Source organism: Orcinus orca, chromosome 1 (genome assembly GCF_937001465.1).
Source record: "Orcinus orca chromosome 1, mOrcOrc1.1, whole genome shotgun sequence".
Taxonomy (NCBI): Eukaryota; Metazoa; Chordata; class Mammalia; order Artiodactyla; family Delphinidae; genus Orcinus; species Orcinus orca.
In genome coordinates, this window is record NC_064559.1 from 162,002,302 (window position 1) to 162,030,199 (window position 27,898).

Genomic DNA, 27,898 nt, shown 5'->3' on the forward strand with positions numbered 1-27,898 from the left:
CCCACCCTGCATGGGGGCGTCATTAAGTCATATGTCACTTAATTTCACTGTCCTTATTTGTACCTCTGGGCCGTAACACCTGCTCTTCCCTAGAAGAATAATACCAAAATGTATTTCCCTAATTTCTCTGCACGGTAAACTCCTAGCTATGCTTGAAGAGTTTACTCAACCACAGCCCCTCTAAGATGTTTCCCCACACTTCTGGGAAAATGCTAGCATTTCCTTCCTTTAGAGGTTGCCTAACTGCACCTCCATTACTTTGCTTACCACACATTATTTATATACCTTCCCCACATACTGTAATCCTTTCGACGACAGTGACTGTTACAATCATTTTTCCTTTTCTAGGCCCCAAAACAGTTTAAGCACATGAAGGATAAAAACTGTTGGGATACAGTTCTGCAAACTGTGGGTAAAAGTTTATTAACGGGACATAAAGTCAATTTAGTGGATCGAGACTAACTTTTTTCCCTAAATTAAAAAAAATAGATTCGGGAAATCAGAGTGCTTTCTGTGTATTAAGGATAAGACTTTTTCGTGAAACTTTCTTTCCTTATACATATGAATAAATGTTTGTTTTATATGTGTGTATATTTATGCTTATGTGTCCTGAGTCATGCACTTAAAAAATGCACTTGTAACTGTGAATTACAGGGTTTTATTTAAATTTATTTATTTATAAATTCTCTGTGTTTTTATTTATCAGATACTTTTTTTCATAAATTTTATTTATTTATTTATTTTTGGCTGCATTGGGTCTTCTTTGCTGTGCGCGGGCTTTCTCTAGTTGCGGCGAGCGGGGGCCACTCTTCATTGTGGTGCTCAGGCTTCTTGTTGTGGTGGCTTCTGTTGTTGCGGAGCACGGGCTCTAGGCACGCGGGGTTCAGTAGTTGTGGTGCGTGGGCTCAATAGTTGTGGCTTGCGGGCTCTAGAACACAGGCTCAGTAGTTGTGGTGCACAGGCTTTGTTGCTGCGTGGCATGTGGGATCTTCCCGGATCAGGGATTGAACCCGTGTCTCCTGCATTGGCAGGTGGATTCTTAACCACTGCACCACCAAGGAAGTCCTTTTTAAATTTAAAAGCCACCTAGTTAGCGTATTGATACAGTTTCCCTATTAGAGGCTCCAAAATAACAGTGGCTTAAAATGGCTTAAAAAAGTAGATGCAACCCAAGTTACTATCGATGGATGAATGGATAAGCAAAATGTGGAATGCAATGGAATATTAATCAGCCTTAAAAAGAAGACATTCTGGGCTGCCCTGGTGGCGCAGTGGTTGAGAGTCCGCCTGCCGATGCAGGGGACGTGGGTTCGTGCCCCAGTCCGGGAGATCCCACATGCCGCGGAGCGGCTGGGCCCGTGAGCCATGGCCGCTGAGACTGCGCATCCGGAGCCTGTGCTCCGCAACGGGAGAGGCCACAACAGTGAGAGGCCCGCGTACCACAAAAAAAAAAAAAAAGAAGAAGAAAACATTCTGACACATGCTACGACATGGATGAACCTTGAAGACATTATGCTAAACCAAGTAATCCAGTCAAAAAAGGCATATTCTGTGTGATTCTATTCATATAATGTATCTAGAGTGGTTGAATTCATAGAAAGCAAAAGTTAAACGGTGGTTGTCAGAGCCTGGGGAAAGTGCAAAATGGCATCCTCTTCAATGGATGTAGAGTTTCAGTTTTGCAAGATAAAAATTTCTGGAGATTGGTAGCACAATAATGTGAATAAACTGCACACTTAAAATGATTAAGATAGTAAATTTTATATTATGTTTATTTTACCACAATTTTAAAAGTTTTTAAATATTCAGTTTAAAATAAAGGAGTTTTATTTTTCTTTCAAATGAGAAACTCTAAGCTGGACTCTGCAGAACCCTTTTGGGGTCCAAGCTCTTTCCATTGTGTTGCTCTGCTGTATCTAGAATGGTGCCCTTGTTGGCACTCTCAAAGATGGCTCACCTCTAAGGTTGCCTTTCCACCAGTAGGAAGGGAAGAAGGAGGAGGAAGCACACACCCTTCCTTTAAGGGCCTCTTCCAAGTATTAAACATCCCCTCTACTTACATTCTATTGGTCAGAACTTAGTCACAGGGGAATCTGGGAAATGTAGTCTTTAGCTGTGCAACCAGGTATCCAGCTAAAATATCTATTTTTGTAGAAAAAGAAGAAAACAGATATTGGGGCACAATTAACGGGATTTTTTTTCATTTGTTGGTTGCTTCCCTAAATCAGTTCGTGTATATCTCAAAACATCCTAAAGCGGAAGTGGATTTATCCTAACGAATAAGAAGAGCAAACTGAGGCTCAAATGATTTCAGTAAAGTGCAGCAGGAATGTTGTAGAGCAAGAGTTTGCCACCAGATTTGTCTCACACCAGGGCCCACTTTCCACTCACATACCTCCCTGAGGAGCTAGTCTAGAGAGCCTACGATAACTTTAGCCATTTTGATCCTGGTTATTCCATTCCTTAACTTAACGAGGCTCAAGGAAAGTTATGGAATAATAGAATAATAGAACCTCCTCTGCTTTTCCAGAAAAAGTCCAAGCTGAGATCGACAGGGTGTTTGGCCAATCACAGCAGCCGAGCACGGCAGCTCGAGAGTCCATGCCCTACACCAATGCTGTCATCCACGAGGTGCAGAGAATGGGAAACATCATCCCCATGAATGTGCCCAGAGAGGTGACAGTGGACACCACCTTGGGTGGATACCACCTGCCCAAGGTAATTAGGGGCTCATTCACAGCCTCAGATCTCCAAGTTCATATTTGTAAATGGTGGGAATCTCAACTGGAAAAGTAACATGTGTTCTTGTCCTAGAGAATCACTTCAATAGGGAGAGAGATATATTATGCCAGATGAAATACTAGTTTTGTTCCCTGGGTATGATCTTAGAAAATTAGTTCAACTGGTTGTTAATAGGAGTTATGGAGGGGAAGGGGGATTCCTAGGTTAGCTGTGTTTAGGCAAAGCCTGGCTTTTCTTTGCTGTGAGATTTCTTACTACGTGACATGCATTGTGAATATTTCTGGGGATAGAGCAAGAAGCAATTCTCAGTCAGACTTTGCATGAGGTCCATTTCTTTGCCTTGGGAGAGCTTCTTACAGGATAGGGACCTGCCAGACTTACTTTAGAAAATTCTGCTTCATAATCCTGGGTTATAGAATGTTGAAATATGAAGGGACATTTGAGACCTCCTGGGCCAACATCCCATTGATGCTGGTGTTTCTAACATAATATCCCCACTGGTATTTTTCCAGCTTTGACTTACAGCCCCTTAATGGGACTGTCTCACAAGGGAAAGCAATACAATTGTGTGCAGTATTAAATATCAGAAAAGGAGAGAAAGGAACCAATGCTTTTTAAATAGGATTATGTTCCATGGACTATATAGGTTATTTAAAATGTCTTAGTCCTCAGAATAATTCTGTTATCCTCATTTTATAAATTTGGAAGCTGAGGCTCAGAGAGTAATTAATCTTGCATAAGATCTCTCAGCTACAATGACAAGAGTTGGGCTCCAGGAACGGAACTGTTCTGATTCCCAGGCTCATCTTTTTTGTACTACACCATGTTCTCTCCACAGGAGTTGCTTTACTTTGACTTTAAAAGAGTCTCCCCGAAATATTCCTCAGCGGGTCCCTGTTAAATTCCCGGTCCTCACAAAGGAAATTCTGCTCTCACTCTGCACACCACTCTTAGGATCTCAGCAGGCAGCTCTCCTATGCCCCCTAGTGTCCTCTCTGCACACTGCACATTTACAGTTCTTTCCTTTCTCCACCTTGGTGGGCCTCTGTGGATTCATTAGATCCAGTTTGTCTAAGTTGCTCTGTTTGTTGTACCTGGGGATGATCTCAAGGCAAAGCCAGAGGAGCTTCCGCATTGGATACCCCTTCGTCACCATCCCTGCAGAGCCAGGAAAAGCAGCTATTCCTGCAGCAATTGCTTTTACTATTTTCTTGCTGATTGATCATCTTGTGGGTGAAGGCTGAGGTAAATTATCTCACAGGTGATCTTTGCATTTTTATAGCAATTCATTTAGCTCCAGGGAATCATCCCAGCTCAACAGACTTGTTCTAACATTGATCTTTAATATTGACTGGAATTATCATCCTGGGAACTGTGAGATCCCACTGACTATACATTGTAGAGGCTAGGAGCCGTAACTCTGATGTCAAACGTCCTAATTCAAATCATTGTTCTACTTCCTCCCACCCTGTGACTTTGGGCATCTTATTCAACCTCTCAGAGCTTCAAATTCTTTATCCATAAAAGTGCATTTAAATCCACATCACAGGTGAACATGTAATGAGATCATGCATGTATACTATTTAACCTTGTGCTGACTATAGAAAGTGCTCAAAATAGCAGTTATTATTCTTTATTAATTCATCAGATGTTCATTAAGCACCTAAAATATTTAGGGCTCAGAAAACAACTCAGAGGAAAATAATCATGCAAGTTTATAAGTACAAACCATGGTAACCGCCCAAAGGAAAAAACTCACTGGCTTTTAGAAAGACTCAAGCTAGCTGCAATGAGGAATGGGAGCAAGCGCAGTCAGAGAAGACTTCCCAAAGGAAGTGAGGTTTGAGCTGAGGATTAAAGGATGATTAAGAGGACTTCCCTGGTGGCGCAGTGGTTGAGAGTCCACCTGCCGATGCAGGGGACACGGGTTCGTGCCCCGGTCCGGGAAGATCCCACATGCCGGGGAGCGGCTGGGCCCATGAGCCATGGCCTCTGAGCCTGCGCGTCTGGAGCCTGTTGCTCCGCAACAGGGGAGGCCACAACAGTGAGAGGCCTGCGTACTGCAAAAAAAAAAAAAAGGATGATTAAGAGTCAACTCGATGACAGAGTGGGGAGGAAGGATATTTCAGGCAATGTGAACAGCATGTAAAAAGGCACAGAAATGAGTGGGAACATGTGGCATGTTTGAGAAACTGAAGGAAGCTTGGTATAGTGGGAGTGCAGGCAGAAGGAGGGTCGCTCAGACAGGGAGCAGGTGATGTGTCCTTAATCTAAGAGTGTTGGGAGCTATTGAAGAGTATCTATCAGGTTCCAGGTGTGGTGGGTGGACGGGTGTGGAATGATTAAATTATGTTCAAAGCTAGTGTGGAGCACATTGAAGGGGAAGAGAGGAAATGGACATAGTTAGGGCTATTATAGGAGTATAACCAAGCAAGGTGATAGCCTGGACCAGAGGGCAGTGGTGGACATAAAATGGAGGGGACAGAATCAAGAGAAATTTCAAGTACAGTTGACCAGCCTAGCTTAAGGACTGGATGAGGGCAGAATGAGGGAAAGGGAGGCACTAAGGAGGACTCCTGGGTTTCTTGTTATGTATCTGGAAGGATAGTGGTTCCTTTCACTGGGTGACCTCATTCTATTATGAAACTCTCTGTAGAACGGACTAGACATTGGAGGGAAGAGAGTGGGAGATGTCACATTTTTCTCTTATTGACGCATACGTGTTCCCTCCCAAATTATACACTGACAAGTCCCTGCAGAGATCCATTCTGCAGTCGAGTAGTCACACTTCCCCAGGTAAAATTCCCAGCAGACAGTTCCAGTCCATCATGGTAAGCTGTCCCATGGCAAAGAGCAGGGTCCTAGGGGTTGGGCTCAGAGGGAGCGGACTGGGGAGGCTGAGGGAGTTCAGGGTGCTGTCAGCCTTGCTGTGGGAGCCGGGGGGACTGCCACCCCTCTGCATATGTGTGTTGTGTGGGTCAAGTCTTACCTGAGTCCTTGCTGCCTTCTCCAGGGGACCATGGTCCTGACCAACCTGACTGCACTGCACAGGGACCCCGCAGAGTGGGCCACCCCCGACGTTTTCAATCCGGAGCATTTTCTGGAGAATGGACAGTTTAAGAAAAGGGAAGCCTTTCTGCCTTTCTCAGTAGGTGAGTAGCAAGAAATAAGAGTGTGGGAACCCAGACTCTCAGCCCTTCCCTACTTTTCTCCCTGGTGTGCTTTGCTTTAGTTGGAATGTCTCCAGGTCCAACAGGAAGAAATAACTCACAACCTAAAAGTTGAGAATGTTTTATTCGGGGCATTACTGAGGACTCTACCCTGGGAAGGCAGCCTCTCAGATAGCTCTTAGGGACTGTTCCCAAAAGATAAGGAAAGAATGAGAATATATAGGAGTTTTTGATGGAAAAAAACCATGTAGTCAAACATCAAAAGATTACTGCTAGTCACAAAAAAAAAAAAAAACAGACATCTCAAATTTATGATTTTAGTGCCTTTCTTTTTATGGGAAGATGCAAGAGTTTGGGCTCATTGAAATTATTCCTTTATATGCATCCTAACACTCTAGGGCCAGTATCCTCTTTTTCTCCAGCCTGAATTCCACTCAGAGCACACCACTGGGGTCAGCTGCAGTGACTGACGGCTCATGGAGGGCAGCCTTCACTGTTTAACCGGAATGGCAAGCAGCAGTGTTCAGTCCACACCACATAGTCCACTCCAGCATGACTCACTCTTTTTTTTTCTTAAAGCATGTTTTTTTTGTTTGTTTGTTTATTTATTTTTGGCTGCACTGGGTCTTTGTTGCTGCACGTGGGCTTTCTCTAGTTGCAGAGAGCGGGGGCTACTCTTCCTTGCGGTGCACGGGCTTCTCACTGCAGTGTCTTCTCTTGCTGCGGAGCACGGGCTCTAGGCACACGGGCTTCAGTAGTTGTGGCATGTGGGCTCAGTAGTTGCGGCTCGCAGGCTCTAGAGCACAGGCTCAGCAGTTGTGGCGCACAGGCTTAGTTGCTCTGTGGCATGTGGGATCTTCCCAGACCAGGGCTCGAACCCGAGTCCCCTGCATTGGCAGGCGGATTCTTAACCACTGTGCCACCAGCGAAGTCCCAGCATGACTCACTCTTGCCTTTGGTTGCAACTCAGGATTCCCTGGGTGGAGCATCACCAGGACTCATGCCCTTAATTCCCAAGTCCTGGCTTGACTCTGATGGAGATTTCAGCTCCACGTTGTGCTGTCCCCCAGAACACTGGAACAAGAGCTCAGACCCTGCCTGTCTCCCAGAGAGAAGGTTGAACACTTGCCTTCTTTATAGAGTTTTAAATGTTCCAAGATCTTTTTAGGGCAACCCATTCACACAGAACTAGAGCCAATTGCTAAGAAGAGGCTGGGGGAGGGGCAAGGAAAAGGGCTACTTGCTTCTCATTATGGGCATCACAAGTGACTCTAAGTGCCACAGGCTTAACTAGATGAGATTCTACTCTATAACAGGTCCCTGAAGAGGTCCTTTTGCTGTTTCACATTCTAATGACCTTTTAAAAACCTAATTAATACATTTACATGGTATACAACTTGAAATGTACAAAAGAAGATGCAGGGAAAACTCTCTCATGTTTCCAAGCCAGCCAGTTCCAAAAGGGTGTTTTAATTTATAACAATGTAAAATTAGTAAGAAAAAATTTAGTATATTCCATGTATTGAGTTAGGTATGTTGCAGAGATCAATTCAACTAATTTCCCAATTTCTTAATTTTATAAATATTTCCTGAGCATCTATCATGTGTCAGGCATTCAGCCCTGAGGATATGACAATGAATGAAGTAGAAAAAAATATCTCTTAAGGAGCATGTGTTCTAGTGTAAACTTACAAGTTTCAAATTCCTATTATCACCACATTGGAGATAAGCCCTGAGGCTTGGCAGGGCTGTTTATAGCATCTAAAAAGCTATAAAGCTCACAAGGCAGAGCTAGAACTCAATGTTAACCAGGTTTACCAAACACTAAAGCCTGTGCTCTTCCTAGCAGTGTCTCCTAAAAAAGGTAACTATGCTACAGAATTGACACTCAGAAATTCATGATAGGTTTCTTATCATTAAATTAAATATAGATTGATTTGCTGAGACAGTATCATTTTGTTGATCATGCCATCAAAGTACAGAAAGGGAGGCCCTTGAATTTGAACCCATGTATGCGTGATCCGGAGCCCAGATTTTCCTGCTATAGGACACTGTCCTGAGTGTATCTGGACTGATTCTGATTAGATCTTCTGTGTCTTTCTTCCTCTGGTTCTATGCCACTTTTCCTCACGTTGGACAAGTCACTTCCTAACATGAAAGCAGACAGGAGATATGGGAATACCTTCCAGTCTTCCTGTCTACAAGAGCTTCAGATTTCCTATTATAATGCAAAGTTTCACCTGTGTATTTTAAGTATTATAATTATTCTTGACTCACCGTTGTTTTTGCTATTGAGAGTTATAACACACCCTTTTAATTACAGGTTTCATTTGCAAGCAAATTATCTCATTTAATCCTTACAGCAACCCAGTTATTAATAGTTAGACAGGCAATCGATCAGTATGCCGTTTCTTAATGTAAGGAAACTAAGAATAAGAGAGAACTGTTTCTTATTCAAGATCACATGCCCAAAGAATTGGCTGAACAGGGCCTAAGACTCAAGTTCCCTCGTTCTCATCTAGTGCTCCTTCCTGCATAATTACAGTGTAACTCATTTCCCCACTTAAAGGCCCTTCCATTTTAAGATTCAGCAAGTTCATATCATATGTATCCATTATTACATTGCTGCATAACAAAGGTGGAAAACTCAGTGACTTAAAACCATAAGTGTGTATTATTGCTCAGGAGTCTGCAGTTGAGCTGGGAGCTCAACTGATCTTAGCTGGCCTCTCTGGCCTTTTTGGGAGGTCAGCAGGCTGAAGGCGGATCTAGGATGACCTCAGCTGGGACAATGGGGCTCTTTTCCAAGCTTCATCCTCCAGCAAGCTAGCGGGGCTGGTGTTCGTGTGGAAGATAAAGACCCCAAGAGGGAGAACAGGAAGCACACAATGCCTCCTAAGGGCCAGGCTGGGAACTGGCAACCGTCACTCCCCCCTGCATTCTGTTGCCAGTACAAGTCATAAGGTGAGACCTGGTGTAAGGGGAAGGGAAAATAGCACAATTGTTATGGGAAGAGCTATGAAATCACATTGCAAATGATGGGGGTACAGGGTGAGAGGGGAAATTGGAGCCATTTTTGCAAGCAGTTGGTCTCACTATCTGTCTTTCTGCCTGAGAAGAATGAAATTCTTAGAAGGCAAGAAATTTGGGGATTCCTTCAGCTGTGACAGAATGAGGGCTAGCTAAACAGTTTTCAAGAGATAGAAACCTGAAAGATGCACTGACTTAAGAAGTCAACACCACCGTCTGGCTTTCCCCCGCCACACTCCCGGCTTTGGTGCACAGCTGCTTTGCCTCATTCTTGATCCAGCACTTTCTAAAAACAGCCTCCCTGAAGGGATGGGGTGTGGACAGCTCCTGCCCTTCTCTTGCAAAAGATGATCAGGTGTGGAATTAGGATACGTACACAATCAGGGCAAATGGCAAAGCTATTACTGCAAATTTATATTTTCTTTTCCTCATTTAAGTTTTTCCCACTTGATCCAACAAAGCAGCAGACAGCTTCATGAAAGGCAAGAGGCTGAGTCCTCATTTTTCAAACAAATGTTTAAAAAGTCACTGGATCGTGGGAGATAAGGTTAGGAAGAACTTTTCCCAAAAACCCTAGGTCAGTGTTCTCATTTTACTAATGAGGTAATTGACCTGGTTAGTTAGTGGAAGCCTCAAGGAGAAGGTCCATGTTTCCCGTGGTCCAGGATGAAGACTTTGAAATCAAGTAGCCCTTGTTTTCATAATTCTAAAAGCAAATTCATATCTCCTGTCTTACTGGTATCCTTGCCCAGCCACATAATGTACTTAGGAGAGAGATTATCTCATATGTTTGACAAGTTTGACATGTTTAGGTCTGTAAGAATAAAGGGTTTACTCATAGCTCAGAGCTGGTTACTGGCAGAACCTGTACTTTAACCCTGGTTCCTGACTCCCTAGGTCCAGTTTTGTCACAATATCTGGATTCTTCTAGGAAAATCTTGGGTATTTACAATACATCTGATCTGGTACTATTTTAACAGATTTCCTCATTGTACTATCTGTGATGGGTAAAGAGATAAGGATGAGGGGAACAGAGATAAATAGGTACATGCTGGTGGGAAACAGGCACAAAACAATATAAGTATGATATAATTCTGAAGCATATTTCAATTTACTAAACACTTTTGCAGATACTCTCTAATTTTATTTCCTCAACAGCTCATTACAGGCAAGAACAAAATAGAGGCATGCGTATATAAACTGTTTCCAGGAAAGTTTCATGACGTGGGGAAACACAAAGTAGTAAAAGCAGTGCACAGAATTAGCTACAGAGAGTAATCCCAGTGATGGTGTGCTGGAGAATCCTTACAAGGACCATGAGGAAATATGTCAAAATGTTAACAAGGGTTCTGTCTGGATTATGAGATCTTCTATTGTGTTTATACTTTTCACAATTTTTTTTCTTTTTGTAGTGAATATATATTACTTAGGGAGAAAGTAAGTTATTAAAACACCCACAAGAGGGCTGGGGGTAGAGACCAGCGTGGGGTGCTGTTACACAAGTCAGGCGAGGAGCGCGTTCATGAGGGGGAGGGCGTGGCGGAAACCCGGAAGACGTGAAGCACAGGTGGGATGAGATGGCGTCTGCCCTGCGCAGGTAGCCATGGCAGAGAGGTTTCCAGTCATTAAGGAGGGAAACGTGATAAAGAGAAAAGATGCCTCATACTTGAGAAACCTGGCTCTGATGTTTACTTGCTTATACTTTTCAACAATTTTCTTTTAACAATTGAGAAAAATTACCTAGAATTTTGTTCTTTGTCTGCTTTTGTCATTATTGTTTGCTAATGGATTTTTGAAAGGCCTTAGGCTAGACTTCACTTGCTAGATCAACCCAGGCCTCTGACTTCTTTCATCTACACCCTGTGCCTCACCTGTGCCTCATCTGCCTGATTCCTGAAGGCATCGGAATGTGTGATTGTGGATTTAGCTCGCTGGGCTTTGGTTAACTCAGGTGGCTGCGATCAAATAAGCCGAGTACATAAAGCCCCAGGGCCTAGCAGGCCCTCCGTTTGCTCAGGTTTCACAAGACGTGGTAGAAGGTTTCAGTCCTTGCTGGGCACAGACGCCGCCTGAAAAGGTAACTCACCTTACATTTTTGTCTTTCAGGTAAGCGGATGTGCCTTGGAGAACAGTTGGCGAGAACCGAGTTGTTTATTTTCTTTACTTCCCTTGTGCAAAAATTTACCTTCAGGCCTCCAAACAATGAGAAGCTGAGTCTGAACTTCAGAATGAGCCTGACCATCTCTCCAGTCAGCCACCGCCTCTGTGCCGTTCCTCGGGCATGACGTTGTCAGGGAGGGAGAGGGGAAGGAAAGCAGGAAGAATGGCCGTGTCCCCCCAAGGCAGGAGGGAACAGCATGCAGTGCCTCTGAGGACAGGCCATAGGAACTGGACTCAGAGGAAACAGGATCCAAACCCCAGCTTTGCCATCTCCAGTGGAGCCTTGAGCAAATCAGGTATGTTGTGAGTGATTTGCCTCTCCAGCCAGGAAATGAAAAGAGAATAGTGATTCCTTCTCTAAAGGAAGAATTGCCGTAAAAACCAGAGTGATTTGGAAACCATAAAGCACATCATGAAAGTCATAGCTGTGATCTGCCTCCTTCCTGCTTCCTTCCTTAAACGGGGACTTGCTTCTGGCCTGTTGAGATGGCCCGGGTCAGAGTGGTGCAAAACGGTGGATAGGAGAAGTCGGGCCCTGGGGCAGCCACAGAGGTCAGCTAGAAAGGCCCTCACACTTGGTAGCACTGGGCAAGCTCATCCTGTTTCTGCCTCCGAATGGCCCCTGGGAAGTCAGCAGGGCAGGTAGGATTCCTGATTTATAGGCAGGTTTCTATGGAGAAGAAATTTCTCTGATTTACCTAAGGATACACTCCTTGGCCTTGGACCCCAGGACCAAGAAGAATGTGACCACTTTAACCAAACCTGGAAAGCAGGTTTGGGGGAAAAAATGTGGAAATATTTTCTGCCTTCAAGGTGCCTCCTAACCTTAAATCCCTTCTCAGGCATTATTTATTCCCAAGCCATTTCATACTGGATTTGACAATGTGGTGGGTGTGATCATTTCTCACAAATTGATGTTGGCTTTTGGTTGGTTAAAGAAAACCCTGCCTAAACACAACAGCTGAGCTTTGGTAGAATATTTTATAGCAGGAACTAGAAATGTCAGAATCCTGCTCAACCCTCCCCCATGTAGTCATTGAGGGGAGAAAATGGCATCAACTGGAAGGCCAGGTACCCCTGATAGTCCATGGGGTTTTGATGCCAACCCCCATGCAGACCAACACAAACAAACCTGGTAAACAGGCCTAAACCATACAGAAGGTCTTTTTTTTCTAACGTGGTTAGACTTAAGTAATTTAAATAGGTCAGAGCAAAACGGGCCACAAGGACCTGGGGCTTTTCATTCCTGTTGCTTGGGATTCAGAGAAAAGCCAATTCAGTGAAGACCATTAGAAAGGGAAACAGGGAGGGAGGGAGGAGAGAGAGAATTAGAATGAGGTGGGGTGGGGGAGGGAAGAAGCAAGAGAGAGAAAATTGGTGGTCGGAGGGTGGCAGGCAAGAGAGAGACAGAGACTGAGTCTAGCTGATGCTCGCCTGAGTCTGTCTGAGAGAGCCGAGAATATTTCTGGATGCAGTGGTAACCTTTCCTAATATGTAGGAGTTAGATTTGATCTTTCCTGGTTGCTGGAAGAACAGAAAGGGAGAACCAAAGCCACCCACCAGAGGGAGGGAGGCCATTTCTTTGTAACCTCCTGGAAAGTTGCATCTCTAGAAAACAACCCAAATGCTCTTTCTAGAATAAAACCACTCAAACAGAACACCTGAGATCTTGTCTTCCACTTCTTTTTTTCCCTCAGTCAGATCATCCACGTAGAAGACTGAGAAATTGGCCAAAAGACTTTCCATTATGTGCTCAGTCTCCTCAGCTGTTAAATGAAGGGCTTTGTTGAGTGATCTCTGAATTCCATTCCTGCGCTGCTGTTCATTTTCCATGATTCTAAGTGGGCAGGCGTTTACCTACTCCCTGTGGAGTCAACGGAAATCCCCTGGACACTCATCCTGACCTAATAGATGCAATGGGACCCAGAGCCAAGTAGAGTGTGACCACAATTAACCAGAAAGCTTGGGGACACATGACTGAGAGTAGTTGAATTTTCTGGCCATGTAAAATGTCTCCTTCTTTCCCCAAAGCTCATTGGAGAAACTCTAAAATATGAATTCTCTTCCTGTCCAAGCATGACACAAAGATTTTATTTTCTTCCCTTTTGTAACTCTCTTGTTGCTGGTCCATTTTGGAAGCTCCTGCTCCCCTTTCCCTCATCCTTTGTATCTGTGTCTGACACATAGGGGGCCCCCAATCCACCAGGGCCCTCCATGTGCGTTGCCCTTGAGGGGTTCATGCTTTTCCTCTACCTAATGTCTCTCTCCCAATCTTGGGCATCTGCAAATTCAGCTCCTTTTATCCCATATTACCAGTGCAGGCAGTCCTCTTGCTAGGACCCAAGATGACCCCGAGCTGGCTGTGCAACAGGGTCCACAATATGTCACATTATGACAAAGATGACATTATGTGGAGGTCCTTCCCAAAACAGCCCTCTCAAGAGAGCCACTGCAGTCGCCCTCACTGAGCCTATTGCCTATAGGAAGTTTCAAACCTCCATGTGGCACTCGTTCTTGTACTCCAGGAACTCCACACAGCACAGGTAAATCCCTCTTGGCTTGAAGCCTCCTCCCTGGTGAGGGGTAATTGTGGGAGATGGGTGGGAAGTAGGGAGGACCCTCCTGTTAAAGAAAACCAGAGCTGAACAGTAGTAAAGTGTCAAAACCAGATTTCATTCACGACTATTGCAATAGAAGGAGAGAGTCTTCAGTATGGAACTGGGCTCAATTCTGCATACAGCATGGACAGGTGGGGCTTTACAGCCAAGGAGCAGGGTGGGGTCAGTGGATGGAAAAGGACAAGGTTAAACTGACTCTGCAGGAGTCTGGCTGAAGGCAGGCCCGGGTGATCAGATATTGAGGGTAAGGGTTTCCCTCTAATCTGGCTGAGCAAGAATCTTGCTGCAACTTGCAAGCCCGACAAGGACAGTCACCAAGGTCAACACCTAGAGAGTTTAGAGGAGCCTGACTAAAGTTTACTCCAGGAGAGTCCTTTCCTCACCTTACCACCTATTATATACCCTCTTTCCAGGCAGGGGGCTACAAGGTTTCAAAGGCTGTTTCCGCGTACCTGTGGCAGGGCCCGTACAGGGAGGGTCCCAGTGCCTTACTTTAGACCTGGGGCCTCACCAGCACTTGGCAGGGCCCACTTGACTGGCAGCAACTGGGACTCCAGCTGAAACTGAGAAAGAAAGAAGCCCTTTTTCACATTCCTTTACAAATGTGCTATCCGGGCCACAATCAGACCGTGAAAAATGCTATTTCTCTTTTTATGTTGAATGAAAGTGTAGATGAATGACACAAGACTCCTCAGGACATTGCTGTCTCCCAAGGTCAGCACTGTGAATGGCAGGAACAGGCCAGGACTATAAATGTAGCAGAAATTGGACCAATGCTGTACAATCCCTTTACAAGGGATTCTTTGCCTAGTTTTAACTTTTACTCTGTCACACGTATTCCCTGGTGTTTCTGCCATTAAGTCTCTGAAAGTAAAGTTCCAAATATATTTGTAATGGAAGATGAGCCTTCATTTTATTCTGATTAGCTTTGGGTGAAAAGTCCACAATAATTCATATATATTTTTTTCCTATTCATTATGAGTCTTTTGTTCTCTGGCTGTTTTGTAGATTTTGTTCTCTTATTGTTACTCCTTAGCAGTTTGGTTATAAAGTGTCTTCGTAGAATTTTCTTTTTGTTTATCCTAATTGCAGTTCGTTGACGTTACTGCATCAATGACTTTAATATTTTGAGAACATTTGGATACATTTTGGTCTTCAAATTATTTTTCAATAAATAAATAAATTATTTCTTAAAATATTATTTATGAACTCACACCTTGCCCCCATATACATAAGATTCAGTTGCACATATGTTAGACCCCTTGATTTTGACTTACTGGATCCTGAAGTTATGTTAATTTTTTTCAGCCTCTTTTCCTTCTGTACTTCGGTTTGGATAAATTCCATTGCCCTATCTTTTTTTTTTTTAATTGAAGTATAGCTGATTTACAATGTTAATTTCTGCTGCACAGCAAAGTGATTCAGTTATATCTCTCTATATATATTCTTTTTCACATTCTCTTCCATTATGATTTATTACAGGACATTGAATATAGTTTCCCTGTGCTATACAGTAGGACCTTGTTGTTTATCCATTCTGTATATAATAGATTGTACCTGCTAATCCCAAATTCCCAATCCATCCCTTCCCCACCCGCCCTCCCCCTTGGCAACCACAAGTCTGTTCTCTCTATCTGTGAGTCTGCCTCTGTTTTGTAGATAATTTCATTTGTGTCATATTTTAGATTCCATGTATAAGTGATATCCTATTTGTCTTTTTCTGACGTAAGTCACTTAATATGATAATCTCTAGGTCCATCCATGTAGCTGCAAATGGCATTATTTCACTCTTTTTTGTGGCTGGGTAGGATTCCATTGTACTTATATACACCACATCTTTTTTATCCTTCCAGCTGTTGATGAACATTTAGGTTGCTTCCATGTCTCAACTATTGTAAATAGTGCTGCTATGAACATAGGGGTGCATGTATCTTTTTGAATTATAGTTTTGCCAGGATATGTGCCCAGAAGTGGGATTGCTGGATCATTTACTTTTAGTTTTTGAGGAACCTCCATGTTGTTTTGCATAGTGGCTGCATCAATTTACAGTCCCACCGCACTGTAGGAGTGTTCCCTTTTTTCCACATCCTCTCTAGCATTTATTTGTAGACTTTTTGATGATGGCCATTCTCACGGCTGTGAGGTGACACCTCATTGTACTTTTGATTTGCATTTCTCTAATAATTAGTGGTGTTGAGCATTTTTTCATGTGCCTAGTGACCATCTGTATGTCTTCTTTGGAGAAATGTCTATTTAGGTCTTCTGCACATTTTTTGATTGACTTGTTTGTTTTTTTGTTGTTGAATTGTAAGAGCTGTTTGTATATTTTGGAAATTAAGTGCTTGTTGGTGGCATCATTTGCAAATATTTTCTCCCATTCAGTACGTTGTTTGTTTTGTTTATGGTTTCCTTTGCTGTGCAAAAGCTTGTAAGTTTGATTAGGTCCTATTTGTTTAGTTTTGGTTTTATTTCTATTGCCTTGGGAGACTGAGCTAAGAAAACATTGGTGCAATTTATGTCAGAGAATGTTTTGCCTATGATCTCTTATAGGAGTTTTTTTTGTTTGTTTTGTTTTTTGCGGTATGCGGGCCTCTCACTGTTGTGGCCTCTCCCGCTGCGGAGCACAGGCTCCGGATGCGCAGGCTCAGTGGCCGTGGCTCACGGGCCCAGCTGCTCCTTGGCATGTGGGATCTTCCCGGACCGGGGCATGAACCCGTGTCCCCTGCATTGGCAGGTGGACTCTCAACCACTGCGCCACCAGGGAAGCCCTCATGTAGGAGTTTTATGGTGTCATATCTTATATTAAAGTCTTTAAGCCATTTTGAGGTTATTTTTGTGTATGGTGTGAGGGTGTATTCTAACTTCATTGATTTACATACAGCTGTCCAACTTTCCCAGCAATAATTGCTGAAGAGACTGTCTTTTTCCCATTTTATATTCTTGCCTCCTTTGTCAAAGATTAATTGACTGTAACTGTGTGGTTTTTTTTCTGGGCTCTCTGTTTTGTTCCATTGATCCATATGTCTGTTTTTGTGCCAAGACCACACTGTTTTCATCACTGTAGCTTTGTAGTATTGTCTGAAGTCTGAGAGGATTATGCCTCCTGCTTTGTTCATTTTCCTCAATATTTCTTTGGCAATACTGGGTCTTTCATGGTTCCATATAAATTTTAGGATTATTTGTTCTGGTTCTGTGAAAACATGGGTAATTTGATGGGGATCTCATTGAATCTGTAGATTGCTTTGGGTAGTATGGCCATTTTAACAATGTTAATTCTTCCAATCCAAGAGCATGGGATTTCTTTCCATTTCTTTGAATCATCTTCAATTTCCTTTATTAATGTTTTGTAGTTCTCAGCGTATAAGTCTTTCACCTCCTTGGTGAGGCTTATTCCTAAGTCTTTTCTTTTTTTTTTTTTTTTGATGCAATTTTAAAAGAGACTGTTTGTTTACATCCTCTTTCTGATACTGCCTTGTTAGTGTAAAGAAATGCCACCAATTTCTGTATGTTAATCTTTTATCCTGCTACCTTGCTGAATTCGTTTATTAGATCTAGAAGTTTTTGCGTGGACTATTTAGGGTTTCAACATATAGTATCAATATAATGTTATCTGCATGTAATAACAGTTTTACCTCTTCCTTCCACTTAGGATACCTTTTATTTCTTTTTCTTGCCTGATTGCTGTAGCTAGGATTTCCAATACCATGTTGAATAGAAAGGGTGAGAGTGGATATCCTTGTCTTGTTCCAGATTTTAGCAGGAAGGTTTTCATCTTTTCACTGTTGAGTACTATATTGGCTCTGGGTTTGTCGTAAATAACTTTCATTATGTTGTGATATGTTCCTTTTAATCCCACTTTGGTAAGCATTTTTATCATGAATGGGTGTTGAATTTTATCAAATGCTTTTTCTGCGTCTATGGAGATGATCATGTGGTTCTTGGCTTTTCTTTTGTTGACGTGGTCCATCCCATTGATTGATTTGCAAATGTTAAACCATCCTTGTGACCCTGGAATGAATCCGGCTTGGTCATGGTGCAAGATCTTTTTTATGTGTTGTTGGATTTGGTTTGCTGATACCTTGCTGAGAATTTTTGCAGCTATATTCATCAAAGATATTGGCCTGTAATTTTATTTTTTGGTAGTGTCTTTTTCTGGTTTCAGTATCAGGGTGTTGGGGGCTTCATAGAATGTCTTCGGGACTATTTCCTCCTCCTCAATCTTTTGGAAAGGTTGGAGAAGGATCAGTATAAGTTCTTCTTTTTATGTTTGGTAGAATTTACCTGTGAAGCCATCTGGTCCTGGACTTTTGTTTGTAGGGAATTGGGTTTTTTTTTTTTTTCTTACAGATTCTGTTTCACTTCTAGTGATTGATCTCTTCGAATAATCTATAACTTCTTGATTCAGTTTTGGTGGGCTGTGTGTTTCTAGAAAGTTGTCCATTTCTTTAAGGTTGTCCTATTTGTTGACATATAATTATTCATAGTATTCTCTTATGGTTTTTGTATTTCTGCAATATTGGTTGTAATTTCTCCTCTCTCATTTCTTATTTTGTTTATTTGGGTGCTCTCTCTTTTCTTGGTGAGCCTGGCCAGAGGTTTGTCAATTTTGTTTAACCTATTAAAGAACCAGCTCTTGGAACTTCCCTGGCGGCACAGTGGTTAAGAATCTGCTGCCAATACAGGAGACACGGGTTCGAGCCCTGTTCCGGGAAGATCCCACATGCTGTGGAGCAACTAAGCCCGTGCGCCACAACTACTGAGCCTGCACTCTAGAGTCTGCGAGCCATAACTGCTGAAGCCTGCGTGCCTAGAGCCCATGCTCCGCAACAAGAGAAGCCACCGCAATGAGAAGCCCATGCACCGCAACGAAGAGTAGTGCCCGCTCGCTGCAACTAGAGGAAGCCCATGCTCAGCAACGAAGACCAAACGCAGCCAAAAATAAACAAATTTATTTTTTTAAAAAAAAGGGCTTCCCTGGTGGTACAGTGGTTGAGAGTCCGCCTGCCAATGCAGGAGACACAGGTTCGTGCCCCGGTCCGGGAAGATCCCACATGCCGCAGAGCGGCTGGGCCCGTGAGCCATGGCTGCTAAGCCTGCGCGTCTGGAGCCTGTGCTCCGCAACGGGAGAGGCCACAACAGTGAGACGCCCACATACCACAAACAAAACAAACAAACAACAACAAAAAAAGAACTAGCTCTTGGTTTTACTGCTTTTTTATATTAATTTTTTAATCTCTTTTTTATTTCCTCTCCAAATTTTATTATTTCCTTCCTTCTGCTGACTTTAGTTTTTGTTCTTTTTTTCTAATTCTTTTAGGTGGTGGGTTAGGTGGTTTAATTGAGATTTTACTTGTTTCTTAAAGAAGGCTTGTATCTCTATGAACTTCCCTCTAAGAACTGCTTTTGCTGAATCCTATAGATTTTGTATGGTTGTGATATCATTGTCATTTGTCTCAAGATTTTTTTTCCTCTTTGATTTCATCATTGACCCATTGGTTTTTTAGTGGCATGTTATTTAGTCTCCATGTGATTGTTTTTTTCTTGTTTCTTTTTCTGTGGTTGATTTCTAGTTTCACACAATTTTGGTCAAAAAAGATACTTGAAATAATTTCTATACTCTTAAATTTGTTGAGGCTTGTTTTGTGCCCTAGTATGTAGTTAGTCCTAGAGAATGTTCCATGTGCTCTTGAAAAGAAATGTGTATTCTGTTTTGGGGTTTTTTTTTTTTTGGACGTAATGTCCTGAAAATGCCAATTAAGTCTAACTGTTCTATTGTATCATTTAGGATCTCTGTTGCCTTATTGATTTTCTGTCTAGAAGATCTGTTTATTGATGTAAGTGGGGTGTTAAAGTCTCCTACTATTATTGTATTCCTGTCAATTTCTCCTTTTATGTCTGTATTTGTTTTACGTATTTAGGTGCTCCTATATTGGGTGCATAATGTTGATGAGTGTAACATCCTTTTCTTGTATTGATCCTTTTATCATTATATAGTGTCCTTCTTTATCTTTCTTTAGAGCTTTTTGTTTTAAACTCTATTTTGTCTGATATGAGTAATGCTACAAGTGCTTTCTTGTCACTTCTCTTTGCATGAAATATCTTTTTCCATCCCCTCACTTTCAATCTATGTATGTCCTTTGCCCTCAAGTAGATCTCTTTTAGGCATCATATTGTAGCTTCTTTTGTTTTGTTTTGTTTTGTTTTGTTTTTTTAATCCAATCTGCCAGTTTGTCTTTCGATTGGGGCATTTAGTCCATTGACCATTAAGGTAATTTTTGATAGGTATGTATTTATTTCTATTTTAAACCTTGTTTTCCTGTTGCTTTTCTATTATATGATCCTTTTTCTTTTTGTTTTTCCTTTTGTAGTTTGAAGATTTTCTTTTGTGTTGTGCTTGTGTTCTCTTCTTTTTGGTTTTTGTGAATCTAGTGTATGTTTTTGACTTGTGGTTACCCTGTTTTTCAAGTATGTTAACCCCTTCCTATATCTACTTGCTTTAGGCTAGTAGTCATATAGGCTCAAACACATTCTGGAAAAAAAAAGTATGTTTTCTTACTCTCCTCCCCCGCATTTTATTATTTTGATGTCCTTTTTTACATCTTCATGTTTTACCTTTTGCTGTTCGTTGTGGTTATCATCACTTTCACAGAATTTTTTTAATTTTTATTTTTCTTAAATTGATGTACTGGCTTATTTAAGTGATTTACTTTCCATTTGTGATTTTTCTCTTTCCTGTAGATTCTTGCTTCTTTTCTATTTAGAGAAGACCTTTCAATATTCCTTTAGGACAGATTTAGTAGTGCTGTATTCTTTTAGTTTTTGCTTGTCTGAGAATTCTTTATCTCTCCTTCTATTCTAAATGATAATCTTGCTGGGTAGACTATCCTAGGTTGCCGATTTTTCCCTTTCAGAATTTTGAATATATCTAGGCACTCCCTTCTGGCCTGCAACATTTCTGTGTAGAAATCAACTGATAGTCTTATGGGGGTTCCCTTGTAATCAACTCTTTTCTTGCTGCCTTTAGAATCTTCTCTTTATCTTTAATTTTTGCCATTGTAATTATGATATGTCTTGGTGTAGTTCTGTTTGGGTTCATCTTGTTTGGGGCCCTCTGTGCTTCCTGTACCTGGATATCTGTTTCCTTCTTTAGGTTTGAGAAGTTTTCAACCATAATTTCTTCAAATATATTTTTGATCTCCTTTTCTCTTTCTTCTCCTTCTGGAATCCCTATTATGCAAGGGTTCCTATTATCCCATGGGTCCCTTTTATTGCTTTCATTTTTTTTCTATTTGGCTTTTTTTCTTCTGTTCTGATTGGGTGATTTCGATTATCCTATCATCCAGATCACTTATTCATTCTTCTGCATTATTCAATCTGCTATTTATTCCCTTAAGCTCAGCTTTCGTCTTGGCAAATGAATTTTCTAATTTTTCTTGGTTCCTCTTTATTGTTTCTAGTTCATTTTACAGTAATCTGCATTTCTATCAGCACTTCTTTTTTTTTTTTTTTTTTTGCGGTACACGGGCCTCTCACTGTTGTGGCCTCTTGCGTTGCAGAGCACAGGCTCCGGACGTGCAGGCTCAGTGGCCATGGCTCACAGGCCTAGCCACTCCATAGCATGTGGGATCTTCCTGGACCAGGGCATGAAACCGTGTCCCCTGCATCGGCAGGTGGACTCTCAACCACTGTGCCACCAGGGAAGCCCAGTAGCCCTTCTTAATTCCTTCAATATTCTCATTATCTCCTTTTTGAACTCGATGTCTATTAGACTGAAGAGGTCTCTTTCATTGTTTGTTCTTTCAAGGGAATTCTCTTGATTTTTTAAATTGGGAGTGGTTCCTCTGCTTCTTCATTTTACTTACATTTCTCTTACTTTATGAATTTAGGAGAAACAATTATCTGTTGTAGTCTTGGAGGGCTATTTTTTTGTGGAAGGACCCCTGTGTAGCTTGCATGGGTTTAATATTTTTGGTGCAAGGGCTGTTTTAGTATTTTTGCCTGCCGCCTCTTTCCTCAGTGTGTGCTGGCCATTATCCCCTTGATGGGGGTATGACTGGTGTTGTGGTGATCAGAGCCTGCACTGGATGTTGAATGGGGCCTCCTCTTTGCTCTGTGGTTGTCAGGGTCTGCTCCCTAGTTGTTGAAGTAGAAGCCCTAAATCCATTTCTAAGCTGCAGTATTAAGTAGGCAGGATTGGAGCACTCCCTCTAGAAGAGGAGCCACTGATTATTCCTTTGCTGGAGCTGTCCACCAGGGAGTGCACTCTGTGGTGTCATCTGTCACCCATTGTGTGGGCTTACAAAGTATACTGTTGTTCACACTACCCTTAGCCCTGCCTCCACTGTGGGAATGCAGGCAATCATCCCCGGTGTCCTTCAGGCTCTGTGTTCACAGAGCCACCAGAGTAGATCCATAGGCACCCATCCACTGAAATCAGGTACCAGGACTGCTGTAGTTGCATGCCTGGTCCTACCATGGGAGATATGGAAGCAGCCCAAACCTTGGTCCCACTTTCATGTGCATGTGCCCACAAAGACTATAGCTGCTAAGGCTGGACCAGTCCCAGCCACAGGAGTACCCATTGTCCACTCTGATGTCCTGCAGGTGCTGAGTTTACAAAGTCAGTCATGGTGGTGTGGATCACACAGCTGTGGGGAAAGAGCTCTGCTTTCAGCCCCACATCCACACGTGGGCAGCCCTCTGACACTGGCGCTTGCATGCTCCCAGAGCTTGTAGAGGCAGCTCCGAGAAAGGGGCTGCTATGGCAGGCCCCACCTCTCCCTTCACTCACGCATTAACAATGGGGTGGCAGTGGCAGTGCATGGTGGCTGTGAGCACACCAAGAGTGAGGCTGCTATGGTGGACCCTACCCTTCCCTTCATATGCCTCTTAATGGTGCTTTGCTTCTATGGTGGGCTGGGCTTCTTCTGCAGACACCCCTGGTTGCAGCCCATGCTACACTTCAGCCCCTTCAGGCTGTCTCCACACAGCTAACCCCAGTCCTCTCCCTGGGTCTGTCCTCTGAAGCTTGTTTCAGCACTCAGCCCCTGCATGTACTAGCAGGCACACATCTTAGGCTGGGGACTGCAGCAAAGTAGCATGGATCCTCTGTGCTGTTCTCTCTGTGTTCAACCTGAGACAACCAGGCTGCGTGAACTCTCCAAGCCTCTGAATTTCCCTTTCTGTCCTGGCTGATCTCTCCTCTGGTAAGGGAGTTTCCCAGGGTGTGGGAACCTTTCCTCTTTCACAGCTCCATCCCAGGGGCACAGGTCCTGTCCTGCTTCTATCTTTTACTTTTTCCCCTTTCATCCTACCCAGTTATGAGGGAGATCTTTCTTGCATTTCTGGGCATCTGAGATTTTCTATCAGTGTTTAGTAGGTATTCTGTGAGAATTGTTCCACCTGTAGATGTATTTTTTATGTATTTGTGGGAGGAGTTGAGCTCTACGTCCTTCTATTCTGCCATCTTGATTCTTGCTCCTATTGCCCTGTCTTTAAGTTCCTTTTTTAAAAATTTTTATTGGAGTATAGTTGATTTTCAATGTTTGTTAGTTTCAGGTGTACAGCAAAGTGAATCAGTTGTATATATATCCACTCTTTTTTAGATTCTTTTTCTATATAGGCCATTATGAGTATTGAATTGAGCTCCCTGTCCTATACAGTAGGTCCTTATTAGTTATCTCTTTTATATATATAGTAATGTGTATATGTCAATCCCAATCTCCCAATTTATCCATCCCCCCCCTTACCCCCTGGTAGCCATAAGTTTGTTTTCTATATCTGTAATTCTATTTTGTAGATAAGTTCATTTGTACCCTTTTTTTAGATTCCACATATAAGTGATATCATATATTTGTCTTTCTCTGTCTGACTTCACTCAGTATGACAATCTCTAGGTCTATCCATGTTGCTACAGATGGCATTATTTCATTCTTTTTATGGCCGAGTAATATTCCATTGTATATATGTACCACATCTTCTTTATCCATTCATCTATTGATGGACACTTAGGTTGCTTCCATGTCTTGGCTATTGTAAATAGTGCTGCAGTCAACATTGGGGTGCCTGTATCTTTGCAAATCATGGTTTTCTCTGAATATATGCCCAGGAGTGGGATTGCTGGATCATATGGTAGCTCTATGTTTAGTTTTATAAGGAACCTCCATACTATTCTCCATAGTGGCTGTACCAATTTACATTCCCACTAACACTGTAGGAGGGTTCCCTTTTCTCCACACCCTCTCCAGCATTTATTGTTTGTAGACTTTTTGATGATGGCCATTCTGATTGGCGTGAGGTGACACCTCATTGTACTTTTGATTTGCATTTCTCTAATAATTAACAATATTCAGCATCTTTTAATGTGCTTATTGACCATCTGTATGTCTTCTTTGGAGAAATGTCTATTTAGGTCTTCTGCCCCTTTTTTAATTGTTGTTTGTTTTTTGAAATTAAACTGCATGAGCTGTTTTTAGATTTTGGAAATTAATCCCTTGCCTGTTGCATCCTTTGCAAATACTTTCTCCCATTCTATGGGTTGTCTTTTTGTTTATTTTATCCATTGCTGTGCAGAAGCTTTTAGGTTTAATTAAGTCCCATTCATCTATTTTTTTTAAATTTTCATTGCTCTAGGAGGTGGGTCCAAAAAGATATTCCTGTCATGTATGTCAAAGAGTGTTCTGCCTATGCTATATTGTAAGAGTTTTATAGTATCCAGGCTTACATTTAGGTCTTTACTCCATTTTTTTTCTTTTTCTTTTTTTGTTGCAGTATGGTTGATTTATAATGTGCCAATCTCTGCTTTGTGAGTCACAGCAGAGTGACTCAGTTATACACATATATACTTTTTTTAGGTCTTTAATCCATTTTGAGTTTATTTTTGTATATGGTGTTAGAGAATGTTCTAATTTCATTCTTTTACATGTAGCAGTCCAGTTTTCTCAGCACTACTTATTGAAGAGACTTTCTTTTCTCCATTGTATATTCTTGCCTCCTTTGTTGTAGATTAATTGACCATAAGTGTGTAGGTTTATTTCTGGGCCTTCTATCATGTTCCAATGATCTATAAGTCTTCTCTGTGCCAGTACCATACTGTTTTGATTACTGTAGTTTTATACTGTAGCCTGAAGTCAGGGAACCTGATTCCTCCGGCTTCATTCTTCTTTCTGAAGATTTCTGTGGCTATTCAGGATGTTCTGTGTTTCCATAGGAATTTTAAGATCTGTTTGTTCTAGATCTGCAAAAAAATACCATTGGTAATTTGATAGGGGTTGCATGGAATCTATAGATGCAAATTTACCAAATTTATTGATGAACCCAAGTAAGTTTTTGGTAGCATGTTTAGGATTTTCTATGTATAGTATCATGTCATCTGCAAACAGCGACAGTTTTACTTCTTTTCCAATTTGGATTCTTTTTGTTTACTTTTCTTCTCTAATTGCCATGGCTAGGACTTCCAAAACTATGTTGAATAAAAGTGGTGAGAGTGGACACCCTTGTCTTGTTCCTGTTCTTAGAGGAGATGCTTTCAGCTTTTCACTGTTGAGTATGATGTTAGCTATGTCATATATGACCTTTATTATGTTGAGGAAGGTTCCCTCTATGCCCACTTTCTGGAGAGTTTTTAATCATAAATCAGTGTTGAATTTTGTCAAAACCTTTTCTGTATCTATTGACAATCATATGGTTGTTATTTTTCAATTTGTTAATGTGGTGTATCACATGGATTGATTTGCAGATATTGAAAAATTCTTGCATCCCTGCGATAAATCCCAGTTGATTATGGTGTATGACCCTTTTAATGTACTGTTGGGTTCAGTTTGCTAGTATTTTGTTGAGGATTTTTGTGTCTATGTTCATCAGTGATATTGGCCTGTAATTTTCTTTTTATGTGATATCTTTGACTGGTGTTTTTACCAAGGTGATGGTGGCCTCATAGAATGCGTTTGGGAGTGTTCCTCCCTCTGTAATTTTTTGGAATAGTTTTAGAAGGATAGATGTTAACTCTTCTCTAAATGTTTGGTAGAATTTACCTGTGAAGCCATCTGGTCCAGGACTTTGTTTGTTGGGAGTTTTAAAATCACAGTTTCAATTTCTCTGCTTGTGATTGGTCTGTTCATATTTTCTGTTTCTTCCTGGTTCAGTTTTGGGAGATTTGTACCTTTCTAAGAATTTGTCTATTTCTTCTAGGTTGTCAATTTTATTGGCATATGTTTGCTTGTAGTAGTCTCTTATGATCCTTTGTACTTCTGTGGTATCTGTTATAACTTCTCCTTTTTCACTTCTAATTTTATTGATTTGAGCCCTCTTCCTTTTTTTCTTGATGAATCTGGCTAGAGGTTTATCAGTTTTGTTTATCTTTTCAAAGAACCAACTTTTAGTTTCATTTATCTCTTCTATTGTTTTCTTTGTCTCTATTTCATTTATTTCTGCTCTGATCTTCATTTCTTTCTTTCTTTCTAGTAATTTTGGGTTTTTTTGTTATTTCTCTAGTTGATTTAGGTGTAAGGTTAGGTTGTTTATTTGGGATTTTTCTTGTTTCCTGAGGTAAGATTGTATTGCTATAAACTTAACTCTTAGAACTGGATTTGCTGCATCCCATAGCTTTTGGATTGTCATGTTTTCATTTTCATTTGTCTCTTAGGTATTTTTTCTCTTTGGTTTCTTCAGTGATCCATTGGTTTTTTAGTAGCATATTGTCTAACCTGCACATATTTGTGTTCTTTGCAGTATTATTCTTGTAGTTGATTTCTAATCTCATAGCATTGTGGTCAGAAAAGATGCTTGATATCATTTCAATGTTCTTAAATTTACCAAGACTTGCTTTGTGCCCCAAGATGTGATCTATCCTGGAGAATGTTCTGTGTGCATTTGAGAAGAATGTGCATTCTGCTGCTTTTAGATGGAATGTCCTCTAAATTTCAATTAAGTTCATCTGGTCTAATATGTCATTTAAGGCCTGTATTTCCTTACTGATTTTCTGTCTCGATCTGTCCATTGATGTAAGTGGGGTGTTAAAGTCCCCCAGTATTATTGTGTTACTGTCGATTTCTCCCTTTATGGCTGTTAGCACTTGCCTGATATAGTGAGGTCCTCCTGTGTTCTGGGCATATATATTTACAATTGTTATATCTTCTTCTTGGATTGATCCCTTGATCATTATACAGTGTCTTTCTTTGTTTCTTGTAGCAGACTTTATTTTAAAGTTTATTTTGTCTGATGTGAGTATTGCTACTCCAGCTTTCTTTTGATTTCCATTTGCATGGGATACCTTTTTCCATACCCTCACTTTCAGTCTGTACATGTCCCTAAATCTGAAGTGAGTCTCTTATAGACAGCATATATATGGGTCCTGTTTCTGTATCCATTTAGCCAGTGTATGGCTTTTGGTTGGAACATTTAGTCTATTTACACTTAAGGTAATTATTGGTATGTATATTCTTATTGCCGTTTTGTTAATTGTTTTGGATTTGTTTTTGTAGGTCTTTTCTTCTTCCCTTCCTCTTTTGTTTTCTTCTCTTATGATTTGATGACTATCTTTAGTGTTGGCTTTGGATTTCTTTTTCTTTTTTGTGTGTATATTATTGTAGATTTTTGGTTTGCAGTTCCCATGAGATTTTAATATAGCAGTCTATATATATACAAGGTTGTTTTCAGTTTCTGGTCTCTTAATTTCAAATGCATTTCCTGTATCCTGCATTTGTACTCTCTTCTTCTCATCATTGCTGGTTTTGATATCATGTTTGTGTACAGATGATTTCCTAACTTTACTGTATGTTTGCCTTTACTGGTGAACTTCCCCATTTGTAACTTTCTTGTTTCTAGTTTTGGCCTTTCTTTTTCTGCCTAGAGAAGTTTCTTTAGCATTTGTTGTAAAACTGGCTTGGTGGTGCTAAATTCTCTTAGCTTTTGTTTGTCTGTAAAGTTTTTGATTTCTCTGTCAAATCTGAAAGAGAGCCCTGCTGGGTAGAGTATCCTTGGTTGTAGGATTTTCATTTTTATCACTTTAAATATATCATGCCACTCTCTTCTGGCCTGCAGAGTTTCTGCTGAAAAATCAGCTGATAAGGTTATGGATATTCCCTTGTATGTAGTTTGTTGCTTTTCCCTTGTGGCTTTTAATATTTTCTCTTTGTCTTTAATTTTTGTCAGTTTGTGTCAATGTGACTCAGCATGTTC

The 27,898-nt window shown here is 41.3% G+C and overlaps 1 protein-coding gene across 4 annotated transcripts in view; it reads left to right on the forward strand.

Moving 5' to 3' along the window:
- The window catches only part of LOC101287985 (cytochrome P450 2J2), a 31,537-nt gene extending 20,013 nt beyond the window's left edge, over positions 1 to 11,524 (forward strand). For 2 of the 4 annotated variants that reach the window (XM_033435382.2, XM_004273787.3), the window contains 3 exons: positions 2,531 to 2,718; positions 5,756 to 5,894; positions 11,049 to 11,524. In XM_033435382.2, coding sequence (XP_033291273.1) covers positions 2,531 to 2,718; positions 5,756 to 5,894; positions 11,049 to 11,227 — 506 coding nt within the window. In that variant the 3' untranslated portion in view covers positions 11,228 to 11,524. The remainder of the gene's footprint in view (positions 1 to 2,530; positions 2,719 to 5,755; positions 5,895 to 11,048) is intronic. The other 2 variants (XM_033435383.2, XM_049697071.1) reach the window with 2 other exon arrangements.
- Positions 11,525 to 27,898: the final 16,374 nt, after the last annotated feature.